Source organism: Sinohyriopsis cumingii, chromosome 6 (assembly GCF_028554795.1).
Source record: "Sinohyriopsis cumingii isolate HCF-2022 chromosome 6, ASM2855479v2, whole genome shotgun sequence".
Classification (NCBI taxonomy): domain Eukaryota; kingdom Metazoa; phylum Mollusca; class Bivalvia; order Unionida; family Unionidae; genus Sinohyriopsis; species Sinohyriopsis cumingii.
In genome coordinates this window covers 79,025,108-79,053,046 of record NC_142966.1, presented here as the reverse complement: position 1 = coordinate 79,053,046, position 27,939 = coordinate 79,025,108, and the positions used below count along the sequence as shown (strand labels likewise).

General features: G+C 35.2%; 1 protein-coding gene across 4 annotated transcripts in view; it reads right to left on the bottom strand.

Annotated features, from left to right (window-relative positions):
- Nucleotides 1–27,092, bottom strand: part of LOC149797289 (uncharacterized) — a 130,644-nt gene extending 103,552 nt beyond the window's left edge. The window contains exons 1-4 of one of the 4 annotated variants that reach the window (XM_089962010.1): nucleotides 26,668–27,092; nucleotides 15,092–15,528; nucleotides 14,467–14,677; nucleotides 5,019–7,121 (exon numbers count right to left, since the gene is read on the bottom strand). In XM_089962010.1, the coding sequence (XP_089818136.1) occupies nucleotides 5,019–7,055 (2,037 nt within the window). In that variant the 5' untranslated portion in view covers nucleotides 7,056–7,121; nucleotides 14,467–14,677; nucleotides 15,092–15,528; nucleotides 26,668–27,092. Of the gene's footprint in view, nucleotides 1–5,018; nucleotides 7,122–14,466; nucleotides 14,678–15,091; nucleotides 15,529–21,684; nucleotides 22,277–26,667 lie in introns of those variants that run through there. The other 3 variants (XM_089962011.1, XM_089962009.1, XM_089962008.1) reach the window with 3 other exon arrangements.
- Between the last annotated feature and the right edge of the window lie 847 nt (nucleotides 27,093–27,939).

Genomic DNA, 27,939 nt, shown 5'->3' with positions numbered 1-27,939 from the left:
AACGACTTCTAATCTATGTGTGTGATTAGGATTTTTAACATAGCTTTAACAATTGTTCAGTCATATTGCTATGATGTCTTCAGTGTGGCAGTTTATAGTGATATTAAGCACTGGGGCATCATGCCGCAGACATGTAGCATGATGTCCCACCCAGTCACATTATCCTGACACCAGGCCGACCAGTCCTAACACTAACCTCTTAATGCTGAGCGCCTGGCAAGGCAGCTGTTATTACCATTTTTGTAAGTCTTTGGTATGACTCAACTGGGGATCGAACCCATGACCTCCTTCTTCCGAGGTTGATGCTCTAACCACTAGGCCACTGAAGCGGTCAGATCTAACACAAGATATGGGCAATAGCATAGATTGATGCAATTTCAAAGGGGAACACATTTTGTTCCATGTAGCAAGTATGCTGCATTATTGTAGAACTGCTGAGGGATTTAGGAAAGAAGCCTGTTGAGGGACTTAGGAAAGTAGCCTGTTGAGCTGCTGATATAGGCCTTACCAGGTCAAAGTGAGCCTTTTCAGATGAAAGGTCGTGTCTGGTAAAAGTTTCAATAGACCATCATCCCATAGCTTGAATAATGTCATACAGGGTGCAATTTCAAGCAAACACTAGGCAGCTAGCTATTGTCCTGGCCTCACTAGACAATATGTGCAAGATATTAATATGGTCTTGAGATAATTCCTTTTAGGATTAGTAAATGCTTACTCAGCTACATATCAGGCACAAATTCAGTGAAAGGTGAAAATTTCAAAACAAAAACAGTGGATGCCTGCTTTTAGCAATGTAACCATGGACCATCATCAAGAAACCAAACTTTCATGGTGAAGTTTAGGTCATCTATTAAGGCAAAGGTTTCAGTGATTGCACCTGCTAAATATGGTGAATAGGAAGCAGGTCTTATACAACAGGCAAGTAAGAATTCTTTTGGATAGTGATTCAAGGGTGGCTTGTTTAACTACATCAAAACCCACTGAGGTTCCATTTTTGACGAAGATCCAATGTCTTTGGATCACAATTGGCTAGAAAATCAGAAGTGTTTTGTTCTGGCCTATGTCATCTAAGCCCTAGATCATGATTGGGACTATCTCCTCTTTGAAAAGCCAAGAAGTTGGCAATATGCTGCACATAAGATATTAATGGCGCTATGTTGCTCTGTTCACTTCAATTACGAAAGAAAGCCCATTTCCCCTCATAGGCCCTCATTGTGGTGGCTCTTGTTGCAGTTTATATGCCACAAAGATAGAACAATCATCTGTAGGGGTCTCATGAACAAGCAGACCAAAACAAGATACAGTGCAGCATAGAGAAGACCCAAGAGGTTAAGGAATTAGCAGGCTAAAGTTTGACTCTCCAATTGGATGGAAGACACCATAAAGATGAAAAGGCGCATTTCTGATTGAGGAAAACATAATTTGGAAAGGTTTTCAACTCCATGAACCATATGAATGAAATGCTGGGGTGGGAAAAGACTAGATATGTCCTTGCTGATTAGAAGTCAGAAGTAGAGTAAGAAATTTAGAAACATGGGATTTCATGTCTTTGTCCAAAAGGTTTCTCACCTTGAGTTTCTGAAGGATGTTGTCCAGATAATCTAATGCCAGGGAAATGTGGAACAAACAGGTTCATGTCTTTAGAAAACAACAGGGACTGAGACTGAGGCTAAAAGGGAGAGATCTTAACTGATACAAAATTTTCCAGAAAGTGGATCTCAAAAATTTCGTGGAATACCTCCAAATGGGGTATATAAAGGTATTCATCTTGAAGGTCAAGACTGACAGCCTTCACCCTGGATGATTCTGAAAACTGACATCAGGTTTATATCCTGAATTTCGAAGCACGTATTTGCTGATTGTGAGAGATCAAGTAGATGTCTTGTCTGAGCATTCTATTTGGTCTTTAGGGCTTACAATTATTAAGTATAATCCTGGAGAGTTTGTGTCATTAAATATTTATTAATCTCCTTTTTGCAGAAGAGAAAGAGCCTATGGTGAAACACTGAAACTTTCCTATCAGTTGGATGCTAGATAAACAACTGACAAGGCATCAATTTTTGCAAGTTAGGAACTGACTGAGGGAGAAATTGTGACAAATTGGTGTTTCTCTCCCAGTGCCGTGTTGTCTCTTGCATTGCTGATGGGAAAGGTTTTGATGAGGGTATCCTCATCATGAGTCTCATTGGAATCCTTCCTATTTCTCTGATACCATTTGGGAAATGATGTTAATTGGCTTTTACTGTAGGCTGAGCATAGTGCTTTATTGACTGTACTGTGCATACGAAATGGAAGATTGCCTCAGCAGGTATTGAACCCATGATGACTGGATTTACAAAAATATCACCACCAATAATGAGTGAGGTTTATCTCTTTAGTGGTCCACTGTACAATCTCTTCATTGTTACCATGGAAAAGGAAATTAGAAAACAAAGGCTAGGATCTTAGTGCTGCCTCATGATTATCTTTGAGCACTACATACATATACAGGAGTGTCTCTCTCTGCAAGCTTGAAACTGATGGAAGCAGATATGGAATTTGAAAGAAAATCCACAAGACTGACTCCTATGAATGTCTGTTGGAGGGGGTCTCATAGGTTAGATCAAGGCTAACATCTGCTTGATTAAAGATTGCTACATACACCATTTCAAACATGGAACCAGTCCAATAGCTAAAACAATGCTGACTAGGTTTTTCACGTCTTGGAAGGGTTTCCTGTTCAACACATATGAAAGATGGCTTCAACATGATCAGCCCAAGGACAAAAGTCATCACTGTGTGAAGATAAGCCTATTGATGCAAGGGTCTCAAAGTTTTCTCTCAATGCAATTCAGGATTTTAAAGGTACGACCAGACAGGCAATTGATTTAAGGAAAGCGAGTCCATTTTGGTCCTCTGTATTTTGTTTGATATTTTATGGCTTAGTTATTCACAAAGGTTATCTAGTGCAGAGGCAACTTGATTAAAGTGCCTTGCCCAATGACACACCATGGTAGCCTACCTGGGGCTAATCCAATAGTAGGATACAAACCAACATCCATTTGGTCACGATTCTGGTAAACTAACCATTGTAACAATGTAGCTTCTATTTTTAGTAATGATGGTCTTATCTGATGTTGGGTAATCATGGCATCACTTGTACAAATTTTAAAAAACTGATCTGAAACTACAAAGTCGAAAACTGTTGTACAGCTTTGGAGATGTTATAATTTAAACATTTTTCTTTTTAGCAAAGGCAGCAACATCTGACAGGTGAAAAGCATCACTGGTATGAAAGCCTTTTACACGATTGTGCTTCTGTCAAACTGGGTCAAACTATTCTTTTTCTAAAAAAGTGACTTAAAAGTTTTTATAGTTTTATTAACAGTGTCCATCAATTTTACAAGTCTGAATATCTTTTATGTCAATATAGTTTCTATCAAATGAGCAGTATTTGAGAAGTCATTTAAGTTTTATCCATTTTTAGTAATGGCAACCACATTTTATGATAGATCAGCACCATCTGTACATGTTTTGAAGTCCTCTATAAAAGAATGCTTTCTATTAAATTTAGCCAAAATCTCTTCAGTGATTTTTTATAAGTTTAAAAGTTTTTCTATTTTAAGTAATGGTGACCATATTTGATCTTGGATCTGCATAAAGCTAAAGGCCCTTTAAGCCAGGATAATTACAGTCAAATTTGATATAATTCTGTTGAGTGTTTTACAACAGGAAGTCATTTTAAAGCTTTTCTTTCTTAAATAATAACAAAGGAAGTCATTTTAAGGGTTTTCTTTCTTAAGTAGGGCACTGAATAGCCAAGTGTTCTAAAATGCTCACCATTATGGATCACTGCCATCTCACCTCTGTCTGCATGGGTTTGAGCCTCAGGCTTAGCCAATGTGGGTATGTGAGAAAGCTTGCAAGTAGCTTCTCATGAGTCGGTGGTTCTTTCTAGGATTTTCCCAGGTTCTTTTTCCACCATTTATACCGGCCGCCATGTATAGCATATTATCTTGCTGAAAAATGGCATCAAACACTCTAACAACATAATGACAACTTTCTTAAGTAATTACAAAGGAAGTCATTTTAAGGGTTTTCTTTCTTAAGTAAATGCAGCCATATTTGATTACAGACCAACCTCATTTGTAAAAGAATGAAACACTTTAGGCTATTATTCTGGCAAATTTGGTTAAATTCTGCTGATTGGCTTTTGAGACAAAGTCATTTAAAAGTTTGTCTACAGTTTGTAATGAAAGCCATATCTGATGACAAATAAGCAAACTTGAGAAACCCATTAGCCAGGACGATCTTCATTAAATTTGGTCAAATTCTGTTTACCATTTCCAGTTAATAAAATTTTTTATAACAGCAGGGATACTGGATGGTGAATCAGCATAAATTTCAAAGTGCTTTATACTAGAATGCTTTCAGTCAAATTTCTGGTTTGATTCTGAAGAGTACCTTTAAGAAGTCATTTCATTTTTGTTTTCTTGTTTTTAGTCATGGTGGCCATATTTTATCACAAATAAGCATCATTTGTTCAAAATGAAAAACTCTTCATATCAGGATACATACTCCCAAATTTGGATGAAATTGGTCCAGTGTTTTCTTTTATTATAATAAGTTTAAAATAGCAAATTCTGATGGACGAGATGCAGGGTACACTAATAACAACATGTGCTGGACAAAAGAACTATACCACAACCTCACCTGGCTTTACAGACAAGAAACCAACAATTAAAAATACTAATTTATTTGTACAGTGGAACCTGTCTTGAAAAACCACCCCATCTACCAAAACATAATGGTCTCTTATTAGAGGTGGTCTCTCATAACAGGTCATAACACTATATAATCAATAAATCTGTACATGGAGAACCTGGTTTCTCAAGACAGGTGGTCTCACAGCAGTGAAAGTTTTCTTTCACACTACTAAAACAACCCATATAGTGAATAAAAAGATTTCATGCAAAATTAAATAAATTACACATATTTAACATTGCCGAAATTTCCACACATTCAGAGCCAAACCTTACCCTTATCCTATCATCCTCTTTAGTTTTGGATACAGATCTGCTTCCTTCTGCAGCTGACCCAGTCAACATTGCAACTGGAAGAGATGGGAATGGTATGGAGTCCCCATCTGCTCTGCCATCATCTGCACTTCCATCAGGACTCATAGGGATATTTCTGTGCCCTTCTTGTCTCCCATTTAAAAAGGGGCAATTGGGAGACAATCTCCGATGGACTTCTCGGGGATTGTCCAAATAGTTCCATTCACCATGTGTCACTCCACAGGAAAAGCATCGGGTCTGTGTCCCTTGTCCTGTATAATAGAACCCTTCTCTTGCAAGGCGGTTTGGGCTACCATTAGCTATAATAGGGTAGTTCTGGAAAGTCTGCAATCGCATCCATTCTACTGACATGCATTCCTCAGCATTAGGAGGTGAGTCGCTACTTTCACAACTAAAAAACTCATTCAGATTAGTAAAAGGATAGTTCAAAAAGGACTGCAATCTCTGCAAAGCTTGTATTGTTACAAGTCGTAATTGAAACAACCATTTTAATGATCCAAAAATTGATGAAGCTGTCATAAGGGTAAAATATATCTGCATCACTAGACGCCAATAGTAAACTTTGTTCTGCACATTAATTTCCCTTTGCAATCCTTCACAAAAGACCTCTGGTCTTATTAAGTGGGGTTTTTCATAGACATCAAGTTCTGTGTCAGACTTATTGAGTCTGCCAGTCACATGTTCAATCTTAGATGTACTATCTGATGGTCGATCTGAAATTACTGCTTGTATTTTAGAAAGTCTTTGACCATTTAGTGAGAAACAATTTCTTAAACAGTTCGACTCCATTTCATTATTAATAAATACAGCCTCACCCGATCTTTCAGGCAAGGAAGTTTCAAACTTGGTTGGATGATTTGATTCTCTTGGACTACCGGACCAAGACTGCTCAGAATCTGATAAATAATAAGGTCTTCTCTGCAGTTTTTCAGACTGGAATGATTCCAAATGTGTTGAAAAGCAAACCTTTCCTTCATCTTCAGGGAGGGTTAATTCAGACTCCTCTGTGCATTTAGTTGGGGATGAAATAGTTTCTGTTGAATATTTAGACTTTTCTAAAGTGTCAAAATGGGAGTGGGGCTCTTTCTGATCATCATCAAAGACTGACATGGAGCCTTTATGACTGTCGTATTGAGACATCTCAGACTTGTTTGATTCAGGTGGTTTCATACAAACAGACTGACATGCTGAATAAGGGGAGTCTTCAAGACTGTTTGGCTTGCATGACTCAAGCAATGTCTGTGTTGAATTGATAGACTCTGACTGACTGTCTAATGAATCTGTCTCCGACTTATTGGAACTGTCATACTGCACTGAATCGGACATAGAAGTGGTTCCAGAGTCAAACTGTACAGATTCATATTGTGTGGACTTGTCTAATTTTCCAGAGTCGTTTTGTATACTGCTACTAGAACACTTCCTTGTGGATGATTCAGGATTAATGATAGAAGAATTACTACCATTCTTGTCACACTCAGTGTCTATATTTACTAATGTGTATTCGTTCCCCGAATTTAAAGTACAAGTTATTTGAATGAAATCATCAGGGTTAAGTGAAACCTGCAATTCACTTTCAAGATACTTTTCAAAAGCATCATCTTCTGTAGATGTGTCATATGCTGAAGAGCATTGTTGGACTTTCATTGATTTAACCTGTGTTAGTTTCATTCCTTGCTCTTTGTCTATATTGCATTTTTCTTCGAAACTAGGAAGTTGGAACTGAGAATTTTCAATAAAATATTTATTGTCAAGAGCATTCCAGTTGATTAGTGTGAATTCATTTTCAATCAGGCTGGTTTCCGTGGTGGATCTTCTGGGTATTACAGGTTCTGTAAAACTTGTATATGTCTTGATTTTTGTGCTATCACTATCCACATAATGTGAACATATCTCTGTTGATGTGTTCAATTCAGTGTAAAAATCAACGAGCTCAGCTCGCACTTCTCTCCTATTCGTATATGTACATTCCATATTGACTGTAGCTACTAGAATTTCCATTCATGCATGGGTTTTCATAAATGTTAAATTTCAAGGTCAGAAAAGTGGAAACTTAAAACAAAATATCTGAAATAAAAGCAAATGAAAAACATTACAGAAAAGAAGAAAACAATTTCTTTTTAAAAGCATGCCAAACACGACAAAACATGTATAATCACAAGACTACAGTTCAAAAGTGAAGCTGCATACTTCTTTACCATTATCGCACAGCAGGGGTCGATTTTTATAATGGATTTTTTCCCTTCTTAGGCTATTCACTTATTAGCGACTGGCATCAAAGTTATAATTGTCCCTTCCAGTCAGATTCATCTTCCCTGGAAGAAGGTGTACATATTTGGTATCATAACGGAAAGGTCGAAAATTTTCATGAAATGTATAATTATGACTCTAACATACAATATAGCTTGCTAACAGTCTGCATTAAAAACCTATACCACAGTTGCCTTGGTACTGTATTTTCATGCAAAATTGTGTTGGTCACTTTAATACACTTTAATATTTGGGGGACTGAGATTGGATACTGGTCAGTATTGACTCAAAATTCATGTACCAAGTTTAGAAAAGTTCATTTTAATTGTATGATTATCATTCATGATTTATGCCTATATGTAGGTAATGGATGTTTTTATAAAGCTTCCGGGGTCTGCCCACCCTGAAGAGCAGCTTAGTGTCTCTCAGATCAAACTGATTTGCATTCCTGGATCTGTCAAACAGAAGAATGGATACATGGTAGTCAGCTGTTGGCTGGCTAAGTGGAAGCTATGTTGATCTAAACTGGCATCATGTACATTGCTGGGTCTGTGTGGGAGTGAGGCTGTATGGGAAGTTTTCTGGAGATGTCAAGGAATGGTATTCAACATACGTGTAGGAGCTAAAGTGGCTATGTGGTTAATGTTCAAGACTCATGACAAATTTTTATGCAACTGGGGCATTATCAATTGCATAAACATGTAGCTGAATGGGTAGTGTGTATTCATTTATATATTTATTTTGTAAACAATAAACTGAATGAAAGCATATGGATAAACACCCATCATCTCATTTGAAATGTTATACACTGTATTTGTCTTTAAGCAATAGCATCTTGTATGAAGGTGTTATTATCTTGAATATTAATATACTATTAGTATAAAATGTTCAGTTTGACTCAGTAATGTGCTAGTTCAATGACTGACATCATAAATTTTCCCTAATTATATTCAAACAGAAGGTGTCAGAACTGCTTGTGATAATGATGACTATCATTATTTTTAATTTTATTTTCCTATTATCTTTGTGACAGATATTTAGTCATGCTCATCCAAATCACACAGTTTGGCATTATCTGTTTAAATCTGAACAGTCTTCATGACAGGATAATTCAAATACGATCAAATCCTCTTCTGCAGCTTTAAAATTTGGGAAAGTAACGTTGAGAGGTTTTTGTTTTTAGTAACTGCGGCCATATTTGATGACAGATCAGCATAAAATTTTGCAGCTTTAAAGACCTTTATACCAGGATGATCTGCATTAAATATTGGTTAATTTGATCTAGTGAATTTTAGAAGAAAAAGGGGTTTTCTATTTTTAGTAACAAGTGAAATTTCAAGTTGGATCAGCATCATTTATATAAAACTGAAAAGTCATATGACCAGGATGCTTTCTGTCATATTTAAACAAGCTTGGCAGTTTATGGAAGTAATTTAAACATTTTCCTATTTTTAGTAACAGTAGCCATATCTAATAGCAGATTAGCATCATATGAACAAACCTGAACGCCCTTCAAGATGGACACTAAGAGTCCAGAGGATTCTGGGAAGTTTAAAATACCAATTGTTAATGGGTGCACAACAAATGATGAACACATGGCCATGTCATAAATTAATATTCCCTTTCAAAAATAAACTAAAACTGCAATAGGTTAGCAGAATGTATGCATACATGTATATTGGATGGCAGATTGTCATAATTTGTGAAAATCTGAAAGGCCATTATGCCAGAATGCTTTATGTCAAATTTTGGTTTAGTTGTGTGGAGAAGTTCTTGAGAAGTCATTTAAAGATTTTTTTCAATGGCTGCCATATATGATTGCAGATCTGAATCATTTGCACAAAACTGAAAACCTTTTTTAACAATGCTTTCTATTAAATCTGTCCAATTTCTTTTCAACAGCTTCTCACAAAATGTTGTTATGCTTTTCCACATTTTCAATCAAACTATACTTGTTTTAAACAACTGCCATCAAAAAGCTAGTTGTCCAACTGGGCTTCGAATCTGAGTCACTTGGTTGCCCTGCTTTAATTTGTTTTAAGCTGTCCCAGGCTATCGGGCAAGTAATTTGTCTATGCCTGAACATGTAAACCAGGTAGCCATGTGGGCTGCATGATATCATAATATCATGAACTGATCTTTATTGTTATTTTAATAACTACTAAAATAATTTTAAAATGAGACTATCTGATAACAGATGTCCATCATAGTAACAGTTGTCCATCACAGTAACAGATGTCCATCAGATGTCCATCACAGTAACAGATGGACTGATGCTCTACTGGCTGAAAAGAGTTTCCAGGAATTAAAGGCCATTTCTTCCTTTTACCCGGGGAGAGTTGAAACCTCCTTTGATATTCTTCAGCAATAACAAGATGTTCTAGTTAGCTGCCATTGTGGATATGGACATATTAGATGTTAAATTGGCACCATTTTCAAACAGGACCAGCAAAGGCGTCATAATAAGCTAGTCTTCTGGTGGAAACTGTGCTGATATGACCTCCTGTTTTAGAGGAGCAATGATAAGATTTTCAAAACAGATCCCATAGTAGCGATTTTCATTATCAGATTGGTGGCCATATTTGGTATCAGACTGGCACCATTTCTATTTAGTACCAACAAGACATCATAAGAAATCTGTTGGTGGAAACGCCATATCAGTATGACAAGCCATCTACAATAAGTAAGTGATAACAAGATTTTCATGAGGGCGATTGTGACAGTTATAATGTAAGTTGGACTGGTGCCATTTTCATTTTTATCCAACTAGACATCATAAGATGTCTTTCAGTGAAACCCTACTGTGACAGGCATACTGAATGTCTAAATGGCAGAATTAGGACCAACTAGACATCATAACAAGCTGTATAGTAAAAACCCCTTGTTGATACAACCATCTATTCATGTGTAGTAGTGCTAACAATATTTTCAAGATGGCCACTGACCAACTATACATCATATGAAGTCTTCTGGTAAAACCCCATAGGAATATTACTTTTCATTGACTCAAAGGAGGATTAGTGTGTGTGTGTGTGTGTGTGTGTGTGTGATTTGGATTTTTAACGTAGCTTTAAAAAAAATTCAGTCATATCGCTATGATGTCTGCAGTGTGGCAGTCTATAGTTATGTCTAGCACTGGGGCATCATGCCGCATGATGTTCAACCGAATCACATGATCCTGACATCAGGCCAAGCAGTCCTACCACTAACCTCTTAATGCTGAGTGCCAAGTGAAGCATCTGTTAGTACCATTTTTGTAAGTCTTTGGTATGGCTCAGCCGGGGATTGAACCCACCACCTCCTGCATCCGAGGCGGACACTCTAACCACTAGGCCACCAGAGCAGTCGAGTCCTACAACTAAACTCTTAATGTTAAGCACCAAGCAAGGCAGCTGTTAGCACCATTTTTATAAGTCTCTGGTATGACTTGGCCAGGGTTAGAACCTGTGACCTCCCGCATCTGAGGTGGTCACTCTAACCACTAGGCTACTGGATCGGTCAGCGATTATTCAACACAAGATTATTAAGATGACCACTATGGTGGCCATATTGTGCAATAGGCAGGCACAATTTTAAAGCTGGACCAAATAAGAAATCTTCTTGTGAAAACCCCATGGTAATATTACATTTTATTCTGGAGATAACTGAACTAGAAATAATAAGATTTTCTAGATGGCCACTGTGGTCACCATTTTAAATCTTGGACATCAGATCAGCCCTTTTTTCATTTAGGATCAAATAAACATTGTAACAAGTCTTTCAATGAAAACCCATTGTTAATAAGATCATCCATTCAGTAAAACTGGTGATAAGATTTGTAAGATCGCCACTGTAGTAGCCATATTGGATATCAGACTGGCACCCTTTTCAATTTAGATTGGATATTAGATTGGCACCATTTTTTCAATTCAGACCAGCAAGACATCTTATGGTGAAACCCCCATGTCAATATGACTTTCCATTCAGGAGAAATAGCAACAGAAAGATTTTCAAGATGGCCACTGTGATGGCCATAGTGGTCTTAGTTGGCACCATTTTTATTAGGCCCAACTAGACATCAAGAAAAGTATTTTTGCAACAACCCCATGCTGATATGACATACATTCCAGAGGAGAAGCAATAAGATTTTTAAGATGGTCACTGTGGTTGCCATATTTGATAACCAAGTGGCACCATTTTCATTTAAAACCAACTAGACCAAGGGATAAATGTGCATGTAAATTTTCATGGCAATCCTTGAAGTAGTTTAGGATAGCTGAAATAACAAATGTGTGCTAATAAAATGGAAGATAGAATACAGATAACAGACCATCCCATTAGCTCTTCTGGTCTATAGCAGTACAGCTAATGCCACTAAAGGTAAATATATGGTCTTCAAGCTAACAGTTACATAGTCAGGTGCCATATTTTCCTTCTCTGGGCTACTGAGTTAAGCTAAGCTACCAGGTGCTTTTCCTTTTCTTCTTCTGGGATTTATATGGGTTCTCAACACCCAAACATGGATACCTAATGTAAAATACTTCAAATTCATACAAAAATTTCCAATTTTAGCAACTCCTGAGAAATATTTTCATAATTGTTCCTGCATTCTCGCTCACCGCCAATGACTGGCCCATGTCTTATTGGTAATCTAAGGGTCATGGGTTTCATATACTTGTACATGCCAATGATGTCAACATTGCCTTAGACAAATTGTATCAGATGTTCAATGCAGCCTCAGAAAAGCACACCCCAATTAAAACAAAAAGGTTAAACACCAAATTACACCCAAGTGGACTACCCCTGAGATCAATGAGGCTAGGCACCTAAGAGATAATTTCTACAAGGAAAAAGACATGAAAAGCTACAGAAAGTGGAGGAATAAAACTAAGCACCTGATAGATAAGGCAAAAGAGAACTACTATAAACAGGCTATTGATGAAAGAGTACCAAGACATTATGGAAATATCTAAAAGAGCTGAACCCACCCAGGAACAGTTGTCTTCCCCCTAGACTTAAGCAAAATGATGATATAGCAACATCTGTACAAGACATTGTGGAAATGTTCAACAATTTCTTCATAAGCATCTCCAGTAACAGTATTCAGAACCAGACTAACAGCCCAATTGAACTTGATGCTCTTCTAATATTTATAAGAGCTAAAATTCCTGATGATAATAATTTTTTAATAGCTAATGTTAGTGAAGCTGATGTTCTTGATATGCTAATTAAGGTGAATATTAATAAATCCTCTGGATTGGAAGGGACTGGTCCATGAATTCTTAAAATTGCTGCACCAGTAATAACAAAGTCACTAATGCATATCATTAACTTAAGTATAATGAGTGGTAATTTTCCAGAAACACTGAAATATGCAAAGGTTACACCTATCTTTAAGAAAGGAGAAAAGGAGGATCCAGTGAATTACAGACCAATATCAATTCTACCTGTACTGTCAAAAAAAGCCTTTGATCTTGTTGATCATGAAATTCTGCTGCAGAGGTTGAACTGTTACAGGTTTGACATTCCTTCTTTAAACTGGTTCAGATCATACCTAAACCAAAGGTCTCAACAAGTAAGCATTGGCAATATTAGCTCTCAAACTCACACAATTCATTCAGGGGTCCCTCAAGGCACAGTTTTGGGCCCTCTCCTCTTCCGTATCTATATCAATGATCTACCATTAAATAATGAATCCACAAATACAGATTTATTTGCAGATGATGCAACCTTGTATACATCTAGTTCTGATACTAAAGTTATCCAAATGAGATTAAACTCAGACCTTATTAGAGTTCAAAACTGGGCACAACAAAATAGGATGGTAATTAATGAAGGTAAAACAAAATTATGATTTTGGGGACGTCACAAAAGCTACACAAATCAGGGAACCCAGAACTATCTCTTGCAATATATAATCATCCATTAGCAAATGTCAAACATGAAAAGCTAGTAGGTGTGACCATAGATAATAATTTATTATGGAATGACCATATTGATAAGCTCTGTAAAACACTGTCATCCAAAACTGTCCTACTCAGCAAGATCAAGAAATATTTACTTATGGAAACTCGCAATCTATACTACAAGTCATATATTCTTCCGACAATGGATTATTGTTCTAATGAATGGGGAAACTGTGCTAAATCTGAGCTTGACAGGATTTATAAACTTCAGAAATGAGCAGCACACGTAATTTTAGATGCATCTGTTGATCGTCCCTCAAAAGCATTATTTACAGAACTCAAATGGTTCACAATATATGACAGGATAGATTTTCACAAGGCAGTTCATTTATATAAATGTCTACATGGAACTGCACCAGAGCATCTTCAGGACTTATTCAGGCCTTTTTCAACACAATACCAGTTGAGATCAATATCACATGGAAACCTTCTACCACCAAAACCAAAAACAGAACAATTTAAAAAGAGTTTCCAATACTCTGGTACAGTTATGTGGAACAAGCTTCCACTACATGTAAAATCTGCTGAAAATATTAGAGTATTTAAGAAGAGATATCATGAGCATGTATGTGCTTCTAATAGATAATGGAATTTAGTATTTTAATACTAAACATGTTAAAATAAACAGTAATTATTGCTATCTTCATATATTGTTTTATTCTCCTTAGAAGGCTTCAAGGGAGAATAGTCCTTGACTAATGAGTCATCCTCTATAAATAAAGCATTATTATTATTATTATTATTATTATTATTATTATCATACCAGACCATTCTGGCTGCCTCAGTGTATCCTGTGGAAAAGCACTTAGCTCCAAATTTCCTCTGCATGATATGCCAATGATGTATTGAAAATGTCATTAAAATCAACAAATTGTTAAAACCCAACTAAAGGATCGCACTCAAGAAAGTCTCCCAGTTATAAATACCAACATGAATTAACCAATCTCAGTTAAATAAGAGAATGTATAATTGAGCTGATAATTAGATAGATGACACCAGAAATAAACAGAAAACAAGTAGCTATAGATACAGAAAGCCAAGACAACTTCAAGAATTGAACACTGGATTTCAGAGATGAATTGGCAAAGTTCAAATTGCGTCATTATCTTCCCTCTTTCTTTTTCAAGACAGTGTGTGCAACAGCTACAAACAATAAATTCAGCTGTATGCATCTATGTAGCCAACACAAAAATACGAATATAGAAAGCAGTTATCACCAATGATGCCTATAGTATTCGTCTTGTCTCTGTTCAAAGTGAAACTGTGCAGCATGAACCAGGGTTTGCGAATGGATGCAAGATCAAGTGAGATTCGGACCTTGTCTACACCCTGATGTATATTACGAAATCACTCCATTACTCCAGCCACCATCCCAAGGTCTATGAAAGGTTCTTTCTTTTCTTTATCACAAAGATCTGACTATTGTTTCTGAATCATAAAAGAAAAAGTCTTTATATGCTTAACTATATTGATATGTGCTTATCAAAAAAAACTATTATGATTATGTATTTAGATTTTATGGCAAAGTGGCTTCTCTCCCCTCCCAAATATGGAGAAAAGTGGTGGGAATATAAAGTGTGGGTACAGAAAGAATTCATAAATGTTCAAAACATCCCATAAAATTGCAGTTTTACTAAGTCAATGAGCCAAATAAAATGAAAATAAAATACTCTACAAAACTTCATCAAATATTCAAATTATTGAAGTTTGATTCAGCATAATTGGTGTTTCCTGCAAAATACAGGTACCTCAATAAAAAAACTACCATCAAAACAGGTGACATATTCTAAAAGACAAGTTCTAACTGCAATATACTTTTGTGGAATAAAATAATAATCTTACTAGCAACCAGTCTATATCTCTCCACAGAGTAATAATTCACTCACTTCTTCAAACTTCATGAACTGCAATTTTCTAGGTACAGTTCTTGCAGATGTAGTCATTAAAGTGACACAAAAGTTTATTGAAAGCATGAAAATATGCCTGTAAGAATTGAGCATAGGATCACAAGTCAGAGTGTCATCTACAAAACAATGTAGCCAGCACAAAAACATGAATATAGAAAACAATCCAAGTATCACCAATGATGCCTAGAGTCTAGTCATAGTTTAAACAGAAAATGTGCACCATCAGCCAGGGTTTACTAATGGATGCAAGGTCAATTAATAACCCTGCCTGCACCCTGCTGTATATTAAGACACCACTCCATTTCTCCAGTCACCATCCGAAGGTCCATGAAAGTTTCTTTCTTTCCTTGATCACACTTTCAACTATTGTTTCTGAAATATAAACGAAAAAGTCTTTATTTAATACATATGCTTAACTATATTGATATATGCATATCAAATAGACTGTAGTATGATACAATAACATGTATCATGCTGAATTCATATTTTGTAGCAATGTGGCTTCTCTCCTCTGCCAACAATGGTGAAAAGTGGTGGGAAAATAAGGAAGATTAAGTGCAGAAAGTCAGAATTCAAGAATGTTCAAAACATCACATAAAAGAGCTGTTTTGCTATCTTTGAGCCAAAAATACGAAAATAAAATACTCATTAAAATTCATCAAGTATTAAAATTATTGAAGTTTGATTTAGCAAAATTTGAGCTTTCTGCAAAAGACAGGTAAATCAATTAAAAAAAATGCTTATCTAATGGACTATATTATGATGCAATTACAGATACCATAAAAGGCTAAAATTTATGTGTTGAAAACATCACTTAAAACAGCTGCTGAATAAATCTCTGAACTAATTATTACCCAAAAAAAGGATTCATTAACTTTATAAATGTACTACAATTGTCAAAGTTTGGATCGACAAATTGCTGCTTCTGAAATAAAATGGTTACTTTCAAAACAGTGACAGACTTTTAAGTACAAGTTCTAACTGCACACTTTTACAGGAATTGGACTAAAAACTTGTTGACCTTTACTAGCAACCAGTCTATATATCTCCATAGTAATAATGTATTCATCACTGGGCATGGAACCAGTCTATATATCTCCATAGTAATAATGTACTCATCACTGGGCTACAGAAGCATGAAATTTCACTCACATCCTCAAGCTGCATGTTGGATTTTAAGCAGGAATCTAATAGATATAGATCTTAAAGATTAAAATAGTCCTTAATTTGACATAAAAGTTAATCAAAATGTATTAAAAAAAAATATATTTAAACTGTTTTAGACAGCCTCTTTAAACAGAAATAAGATACCTGGTAGAAAAAAGTTTTCAATGCTCAAAAAGAGGCGTAGGTGGGTGGAGAGTAATGTCTCAAAATAGGTGCGTCAACTTCACTTTCTCTCTGCATTTGGGTGAAATGATGAAATGATAGCGACTGGGGTAACTATTTTGCCTTAATGGACTCCTAGTATGGTCTTTGAAATTACTACACTTAAAGTTTCATTAAAAAAAATTAGGCAATGCATAAAATAAAACAAATGATGTATGCTAGTATTCAACTATAGTGGCAAAAAATAGATTTAGGTCATTTCAAAGATAGAAATTCTTATTTAAAATTTGACCCTGAAAACTGTCCTGAAATTGTAAATGAGCTTTTTCCCATATACCCACATTGGCTGAATCTGAGACTCGAACCCATGAAGACAGAGGTGATATGGCAGTGATCCGTAATGGAGAGTGCTTTAGACCACTCGGCCACTCAGGGCCCTGAGAGACTGCTAGGTAATTCTTTAATTTTTACTTGATGTTGTAATTCATTAAACTAATGTAACCAGTTAATCACATTTGGAAACACCTATACCCATTGTACTGAAAATGAAATGGCAAGAACAACATAATAAAGTTTCCAGTTTCTAAAATCTATTGAAGCTTATATGTTACCCTATAAACACGAAAGTATTTCCTGTGTGTGACATGAGCTTTAGGTATAAATTCCACCTTACATTATTTTGTCATATTGTCTGCCATTTATGCAGTAAACAATACTAATTTGATGCAAAAATTATAAGAACTCAACGGTCAATGAAAGAACAGGATTAATGTATTTGTGAAATTGTGTACATGTTTGCATAAAGTATGAGTGAAGATGGAAGTAACATTATTCTTGATCATATATCTATCAATGTTCTACCCCAGACATAGCCAGAATTTACCATAATTTCCTATAAGAAGGAAAATGATACTATCCTGTATGCCCATACTTTAAAACAAGCTACTTTATCCTCGAGGTTTTCTTGTAACAAAAGCAGCGCCACTAGCAATGGAATGCCAACACTAGCAGTCAAAAAAGCTCTCACACTGACATTAGTTAAGAAACCTTGTGTTATATATTGTTAAATGTCTCAAAGGTACAAACAATAATTTTGTCAATAAAACAAAACAAAAAATAAGTTCATGTTTTTTTAAAGGTTTGTCAGAAACAAGATCATATTTGGAAATCGCATTAAAAAATAAAATACTGTATAGTAACTTGCAGCCCATTTATGGAACTTTATACTTGGTAATGTTAGCGACTTTCTCGCATAATGAAGTTGAAATTATAAATATTACAATTATCTCAAAATTGATAGGTATATAACAAAAATATCATTATCACAGTAATCTGACTGCTAGACCAAGTCTCCTTGACAGCATCAAAATTCCAGATAATAACTCCACACTTTGTGTCTCATAATGATCTGGTTTCTCTTATGCTGACAACTCAGTGTAATCTACCAATGAAGTTCGCAGTTCTGTGATAATATTATACATGTATCATGCCTTATAAAAGCAGATAATGGTACATATAAAACAACTAGGATGCATCTGGGGCATATGTGCCACAATCTTTCATGTTGAAAGCTTGTTTTTGATGAAAGGCTTGGAGTAAGACATCTTTTTTTATACATTTTAAAATATTTGATATTTTTTAGGCTTGAAAAATACTTTAATTAAAAATTTACTGGGGGTCAATGGTACTGACCTGTAATGTATTTTAGAATAATACTTGAACAGTAATGTGCATAATTGTTTGGACCCAGTATGGATGTAAACCATCAAATTTCTTAGGTAAAGAGTAATCTCCATATATAAAAAAGTCTCTAAATGACCAATTAAAACGTAAATACAATAAACCCAATATTAATTTAAATTTTACATGTAACTATGACTTTGCAATAGAGCAGAGGCAATATATTGAGTTGTATTATATGTTTAATAAGATTACAGTATCCCTCTACCCATACAACTTATATGGTTCTGTTTGGTCAATCATCCACAGCTGTACAAGCTATAGCATGTAACTCTACCACTGCAGCAGGTTGTATATATAGGAGTGATCTGGTGCTGCTGCAAAAAAACAAGGATTAAGGACTTGGGAATGTGACAATGACTAAACCACAAGAACAATTTGGGTTATAAGCTTGTTCAACAGGTGTGTATGAGGATTGAATACCATTTACCTTAAATAGGTGGGTAAATTAATTTATAGATTCTGGTGATAAACCTATGACCTCTGCAATGTTTGATGCTTGGAAGACTATGCCAAATGACTGAACATACATCAGTTAGATATTCTTTAGCCTGGATGGGCAACAATTGATCATAAATTAAAATAAACCACAAAGACTTAAAAAATAGATTTACTGTTGAAGGCTCAATAATAATTATATTAACAGGTTGTTAATGGACTAATCTCTCTTAAAAAATAAGCAAGATGATACATTTTTCTTCAAGAATAAAACACATGTTGTCAAATTATTAAATCAAACTAATTTATTTTGGCACTGAAGCTTTGCAGCACTTCAAGAAATAGGTGAAATTGCTGCAAACTTTTAGAAGCCACACAATAACAGTGATATCTGAATAGTGATATCTGAATCCATGCTATTATGAAGCATGTTATAGCATGGATTCTTTGTTGTTGTAAAAGATTTTACAACTTTCGAGTTTACTTAAATATCTCTTGATTTCAAGACTGTTGAAATATTGGAAATAATACAAACGTGCTATCTTCAGATCTCACTACATCTAAATTCCCTTTCCTAACAAATATTGTTTTTGATGGACTCGAGTTTTTGGGTGATACTTGTACCGGTATTTGTATGAAGAGGTACAAGCTAATAACATCATGGTCTCTAAACCAGTCAGGTCAATGAATATGAGAATTTCTCTGGTCAGGACAAGGTCTCTCACATGTAGTAAAGTCGAGTGTTTGATCTAAACCATGGCAATTTATAATATCAATCAGGAACTAGCCCTCTGAGTTACGAAGCACCTTCCCGTTTGCATATTCTATATGTCCAATAAATATAATAATAATTAAAATCTCCCAAAACATGTACATGGGCTTCATGACAGTTCTCATAAGAATTTATCTTCTCTAGCTGTTCTCTCAATAAAAGAATATCATCACAGTGACTGTAAATGTCCTCAGTATATGTAGTGGGATTGCCCATTTACTACAATTCTAGCCCAAACAGACTCTGATCCATTGTCTGATTCAGCCAGATTTGTATGTACTTGTGATAATACCTTTCCACCATGTCATATCATTCCTATATATATTAAAATTATATTCCTCTGGAAATAACTCAGAGGTGGTGACTGAGTTATCAATTTCAGTTTCTTTGATAGCCAAGATGTCTGGTTTTCACATGAAAGTAACTTCAACTTCTTAACCAAAATGGTATTTATGACCAATAATACAAACTTCAGATTTTTTATAATAATTTTATAGACTTTCTAAGGAGATTTTAAAAATAGTCTCTAGCAGTTATTAAAATTGATGTTAAGGTCATGAGCAATTGACCCTATCCATGAGAAATATCAGTGTCGACATCTCACATTGAAGGACAAGAACAATAACTGATCGAGGATCAAACACCTGCCTCTTAGATCTCAATTTTGACCAGATCTCTACTGCTCTAGTAAATTTCTGGCATGCATGTGTAGAAGTTATAAATAAGTCACAGTATCCTTCATCTGGTGATTTTGAATCAAGTTCAGGTTCTTTAACAGCGGCATAATGTTTGTTTTTTAAAAAGAAGGTAACTTCGACTTTTTACCCCAATACTTAAGTTATCTTCACTGACACAAACTTCAGACATTTTTAACGAAAATAATAGAATTAGTTGATTTTAAAATAGTTCCCTTTTTTTATAGCAATTATTATAGTGCAAGGATTGAAACTGATGTAAAGATCACTAACAACTGACCCCCCATCATAAATAACTGGGTTGACATCTTACATTGTAAACCTCAAACAATGGTAGGGAGGACCCATCATAATCTGCCTTTGAGGTCTCAGATGTGATTTTGATCATGAAGTTGTTCGCTGCCTCTATATATATATATATATATATATATATATATATATATATATATATATATATATATATAGTGTGTGTGTGTGTGTGTGTGTGTGTGCGAGCGCGCGTGTATACATTCTGATTGGACTGACGTCTGACAAAAAACATGTCAACAAGTTGCTGGCGTATGCTGGTGTAAATTTTGACTGGATGTATACCGACTACTGCTCAATACAATTCTGGTGCGCACGCGTACAAGTTATAAATAGGTCCACATCATAGTATCTTTTGTCTAGCGATTTCGAATTAGAAACGTGGCCCAACTGGGGAAACCAATGACATGATGATGCAAGTTCCAGCCAATGAGCCTAACGTAGTACGCGTCTTAAGTGTGGATGGCACGTGCGATTCTTAAATATATTTCGCTTGTTCATTTTACCGATTTATGGAAGATATATTTTGAAAATTCAACTAGAATGTAAGTTTAATGTGGGATTTATAAGACTGAGGGGTATTCATGTATTACTGACGTCTATCCACTATACATGTGCTTACACATATATTCATATGGGTTTTCTTCACAGACGTCACTATTGAGTACGCGAATACCCACAATGCAACGCGCGCGTACCTTGCGCCGCCATATTGTGTCCCTAATAAACCTTTGTCAACTTTAGTCATCATGTATATTCAAGATAATCAGATTTAACTGTCGACAAGGACATTTACCTTATGGAAACGATACATAGATTATACTTGAAATTAAGTGCCCTACAGCATGAAAATAAAAATAAAGCTGGACGTTCCCTAGCTTATATCGAAAGACAGAATAGTGAAGTAGAACCGTAATCGTGCATATTGCTATCAAATAGAAATGAAGTTATTTTTTTTATTTTTACAAACATACAATATTGACATTTTTAATATGTTTCGTATCAGATCCCTAAGCTTGTTTTCTTGGAAGAGTATTTCCGGACAATGATTTAAGGGATACCGTATCAGTTACGAATTAAAATTTCATAGCGTGTGTTTTACGCGAGAACATGTATGTACAAATACTATTCGCGTCAACAGGACATAGTACACAATTAATTTTACTATATGTTCTCTACATTTGTTTCTCAGTACTGACCTTTCCACTGTGTGACAATCAATGCAAATCATATGTTAATCTAAAATACCTTCAAAGATGACTTCACGGTGAAGTTCTTGTCAAAGGTTGACCTGCTCTTTTTTTAGATTATTGACTGTCAACATAACAGCATGTAACCAGAACACGAATTTCACTTCCGGATCATCACCAAGGCCTTATTACTCACTGTGCACTGTCGCCAAAATACATACAGACAACAACACCCTGAGCTCATATTATCAAGAATAAACAGTTACCTTTAAATCCCTACCAAAAATGCATAAATAAAACTCTTCTATCACCACCAAAATGAGAGAGGAAAAAATGTTCTAAAAATAGACTAGAACTACATTCGTGGGTACTGAACTGGAAGTATTAATTGTGATGTAATTCCTGACAGGCTACATGTTTTATGCCAATTTTAGTCAAACTTTTATATTTGCATGCTATACCTATTTCAACTTTATACATGAAGTCTTTTTGAATTTCCTTGCAAGGAAAACATGTGACACCTGTCAGAAAGTATGTAGTGCTGGTGTTCCACAGGGTGCAAGTTCTGGTCCAAGTGCTCTTGAGAAACCAAAACTAAATTTGCTATATCTTCCTTAATTATAGGAATTTTTCAATGCAGTAAAAACCTAATTGTGATACAAGATAAGCCCTGTCTGAAAATATGTTTGAAAATTACAAATGTTGATAAATTCAGTTTTAATGGCAAATTAAATAAACATTTAAATTTTAAAAACTAAATTTTATTGAAAACTTAAATTTTCATACAAGTTTTAAAACACAGTTTGACAAATTTTAGACAGAAAAGTTGACTAATGAATGATATTTAAAACAAATGGTAGTTTGGGTCTGTATAACTGATAACATTTTCCCCAGGGGTAGTGAAGCATCATAGCTCATAGTGATTTTGGCAGCAAACCGCAATATGCCTGTCCAGATGCATATAGGTGTACACACTAAAGAAACACTGACAGGTGCTATGTTCCACATTTATTGTGTCAGGTACTTAGGCAGTTGTTTCCATAATTAATAGCACATTCAGATTTAAAGTTCTAATGGGACCACTACCATGTTTTATAGCAAAAATGCATTCCATTTCAATGTCGATAACAACAAAAGGTGGCAATGGGACAGGAAAATAGTTTCTAGGGAGGTTCTACCTTACTGAAAAATGGTGCTGATCTCTCTCATGAAAACCTAAGCCATGTCTTTGAGGTGCCATATATCAGTGTGGTGATATGAACTAATCTTGGTCACTTATGGCAGTACACTGCACATGCCCTTATGAAACCATGCTATTACCACCAGACTACTCAGGAGAGCTTCCAAGCTAATCCAACTCTAACACTTTGTTCCAGATACCAGGCTAGACCTGAAAAGATCCAATATGTTTCACTTAATTCTAGAAAACAGTAAGATCTATGTAAATGAAGTTAAACTGTGTTAGATATGGTGATTTCAAATTAACATTAAGGTTGCAAGCATGGGGGAAAATATTAAACTTGACAGAGTGACACTCAGAAATGTGAAGCAATGGCCATGTATTAAAGTGTTAAATTCATCCTAAAAGTATATGAGGTTTCTAGAAGCACATTTAGCCATTTACAAGTTAAATAACTAATCAGGTAGACTATGTATCATAAAGTTTAAGGCAATGTTGGGGCGGTGAGGTTTGATCATTGGTGTAAACATTATTACATACCAGTATACAGGAAAGTCAAGTGACAATGTACTAAATTAGAATGTGTTACTATAAGCATTCTTATTCATGAGGGAAATAACAATTTTGGATATTTCAAGTGAATACAGCCAAATGTGGTCATACAAATCAACTATAAGTACCAATAAATCCTATATCATCAGCTAAATGTGAAATTCTCATCCCCAAAACTTGTAAACAAGGATGGAAATTTGCATATGTGGGACATATACAATGTACTTGTTAAGATCAAATGTGCAAACATAATTCAAATTATCTATTTGAACATTTATATGGTATTTTGAAGAGTGTTGGTTACCAATTATTAAGCTCATTGATTGAATGGAATCAGATATCAGCTGATGTTTCAATACCGCACTCTGTCAAAGTACTAAATTGAAATATGTTACCATACATAGGCATATTCATGATGAAAATAACATTTTGGGATATTTTCAGTGCACATAGCCATAAATGTGCTTTACAGGTTCACTATAGGTACAATGTCAGCCTATATGATGTACTGAATGTGAACTTTTGATCCCAAACATTCTAAAATGGATGGATATTTGTACATGTGGGATATGTAACCATGTACAAAGTTAAATTCAAATAATTTGTTTGAATGCTTCTTATGTAATCTTTAGAGTGTCAGTTAACAAATAGTATTAGTAATTAATAATGCATAAAGCAAGATGGATCATTAGAATTCCCATAACATCATATAGGCCACAATGCCGCACTACACCAATCAACATCTTAACCTAACTGAACAATAAAATGGAATGCATTTTGTATTCAACTTACATCATTTTGCTTTTTTCTTACATCCAAGGGTAAATATACCTGGGGGAAGCATATTTTATCCCTTTGACCTGTATTTCATTCTCAGACAGTTTAAAATGATTTAGTAGAGAACTTGAGTAGGTTCTAGTATAAAGTTTTCATCGCTGTCCTCTCACTAAATACCTTATAACTATGTTTATAAACAATTACTGAAGGCTATACAAGCAGAAGTTTGTTACTCAGGAAGTGACCCCATCATAAACACATAAATTAACTGATTGGACCCCTAATAAATAGTCTGAATGGCCAATACAAATTATAATTTTGTCTTCATGTATTTTTAATGAAGGTCTCATTTTGACTACAAAGATATTTTCTCTGACAAAATGTGACAAAAATCCAACATTGGAGCTTTTATATGGTGTAGGAATATATACATGCTGATAACATTTAATATGATTCCCAAAAATATTATATATGTGCATTTTAGGGGTTTTTTAATTATTTTTTTTAATTTTTTTAAAAATTTTATTAAAATTTTTAAAATAAAAATTAATTTTTTACTTTTAATTTCATTCTTATATTTTAAAAGTCAATATACATGACATATTAAAATTTCATGTGTCTATCTTTAATAATAAAGATTTTATACCAATTTAAACTTTGCTCCAATACTGCCCTTACAGGACATAGTACACAATTAATTTTACTATATGTTCTCTACATTTGTTTCTCAGTACTGACCTTTCCACTGTGTGACAATCAATGCAAATCATATGTTAATCTAAAATACCTTCAAAGATGACTTCACGGTGAAGTTCTTGTCAAAGGTTGACCTGCTCTTTTTTTAGATTATTGACTGTCAACATAACAGCATGTAACCAGAACACGAATTTCACTTCCGGATCATCACCAAGGCCTTATTACTCACTGTGCACTGTCGCCAAAATACATACAGACAACAACACCCTGAGCTCATATTATCAAGAATAAACAGTTACCTTTAAATCCCTACCAAAAATGCATAAATAAAACTCTTCTATCACCACCAAAATGAGAGAGGAAAAAATGTTCTAAAAATAGACTAGAACTACATTCGTGGGTACTGAACTGGAAGTATTAATTGTGATGTAATTCCAACAAGTGTTTGTGCCAAAGACAGTTGACAAACCATTTTAATTAGTATGGTCGGCTATTGTATCTGTGGTGGAAATGATGGACGTAGGATGATACTGAATCAAAGTGATAACCATTCAAAGAAGTGTTATTCAGTGTGTTCAAACGAAACATGTGCATAACGGAACACGACTTGTGTCGAATGTCAAAACGAAGTATTCCTGAAATGCTTTTAGAGATATGAAATTATATATTAACAATTAACTTTTTTAACTTGAACGATAACCAAATGATTGATTTCAGACCACGAAAATTGAAAATCATTACATGTTTTTACTTGTTTGTGTATCCATTTGTGTATGCGTTTGTTTATTGATCGATCTAATGTGTTTATGAAAGAATAACAAAAATGGTTGAAATTTAAATGTTTTACTTGAAGAAAACAAGTAGAAAAGTCACCCAGTTCGGTCTCGTGCGGTTGACAGAACAACAGAATGTGATGTATTATTATATTCTTACGCACAAAATGAGACGTGTCTTCGTAATTATGCGGGAAGAACAGTGTTATTAGGTGCCAGTTTGCGGGGCTAGGGACTCAACATGACGGATGTGGAAGTACAAACGTTTTGTGACGTCACATGAAACAACGGATACGAAAAAACTGTAGCGCGAGGAACCGACGGGGTCATTCTTTTAGGCCTGGTTGTAAATTCTTGTACGTACGAAAATCATTACATGTTTTTACTTGTTTGTGTATCTATTTGTGTGTGCGTTTGTTTATTGATCGATCTAATGTGTTTATGAAATTTGTTTTACTTGAAGAAATTTGACAGGAACAACAGTATGTGATGTATTATTATATTCTTACGCACAAAATGAGACGTGTCTTCGTAATTATGCGGGAAGAACAGTGTTATTAGGTGCCGGTTTGCGGAGCTAGGGACTCAACATGGCGGATGTGGAACTATTCACGTTTTGTGACGTCACGTGAACACAACGGATACGGCAAAACTGTAGCGGGAGGAACCGACGGGGTCATTCTTTTAGGCCTGGTTGTAAATTCTTGTACGCACCGGTATAATGGCACATCATAGACGATTTATAAAATGTTATGTCATCAGCTAAACCGGATCGACTACACATTGATTTATTAATACCGATGGTGTTACTGAGGAGGGTTTGTGGAGAAAATGGGGGGGGGGGGGTAAACTGTTATGTTAGGTTTTAGTAGTTATTTTCAGAAATAAATCATTTTGAGATGTATAGAATAGTCGGAACGAAAATAACCACTGGAATGACTTGGAATTTTTAATATGTGCAAAATGTTCTCCAGTGTTGTAGGCAAAAATGCAAGGACATGTATCTGTACGTAACACAACCTCCTCCCAACCCTACCTTCCTATTTTGCCCGTAATAGCTTACCTTTGTACAAGAAACGCAGTTTTCATCGTATTCAAAGTTCGCCATACTGTTTGGGGATTTGTGTAGTTATAAATAGTCCATCTACACAAGACACTAGAAATTAAGCTGACAGGCATTTCTCTTACATCAGAGTTGTACAGACTTCCATAGGTGAACATGATGTGTATGTAATATATGCAGACTCGATGGGCAGGCAGAGGGAGCTATTTGGCCCGGACCTGAACCCTTAAGGGGCCTCGAAAAACGTTTCTTAAACGAACAATTCTGAAAATAATAAATTTACTTCATTGTATATTTATTTTTTTAATAATTTTTATATAGTCAATTATAAGGCTTGTTTTGGAATTCCAGGTGAAGTCGTGGTGGGTGGGGGTAAAAAATTTCAAAAGGGCCCAGACTTTACTCGAAAGGGCACCAAAGCAAAAGTCTATGTCTGTTTGCTCAAACTATGCATAATACCCAATAAACGTGCGCAAGAAAAAAAAGGTCAAATTTCAATGACAAATGACTGTACGTGTGTGTGTGTGTGTGTACGTTTTTTTTTTAAATTACCTCCCCCCCCACTTCGTTATCTGGAAAACATGTAGTTTGAATTGTTTTTATGGTGTTTACCTCCATATTACAGCACATGAAAAAGTTCGCTGCGATCTCGTAGCCTCTGCAAGTTAGGGCAACGAAACGATTCAGTAGGTGTAATGAAGCGGTCTGTATCTCTTCTTACAAAGCATTAGTTTCTATATGACATGAATTTCTGTTACACTGGTCTACAGCCAAAAATGCTTCCGAAATAAATGTAGTCAAACGTAACCAATTCTGGGTCACTGAGAACGAAAATGATGCTTAAAATGTTTGATTGGCTCAAGTTTTAAAGATATGTTACTGGGTCAGTATATATGACCCTTGACAATGGCAGAGGATAAGCGAGTTATACAGGTAAGGTATTTCAGTTTAAACCAGAAATGACTAAACTGGATCTTTGACTGGATCTCTGAATAAATCTATGACTGGTTTGGACAGAACTTGTTTTTTAGGCAAAGTAATATGAATGATGCAATCTGAAGCTGATATTGTGTCATACATATGTATTGCATCAGGTTATTCATAGAAGTCATGCATGATGCAGTCATAGCTTACATCACTCTGCTGAGCAAATTGCCCTATATCAGCCCTCGAAATCCTAGTTTTGTGCTCTCTTATTTACCAGTGTTTGATTTTGCAAAGGGACACGTTTCTGTTTAACCAAAGTGAGCAGAGATGTCTCCTACTTGTATG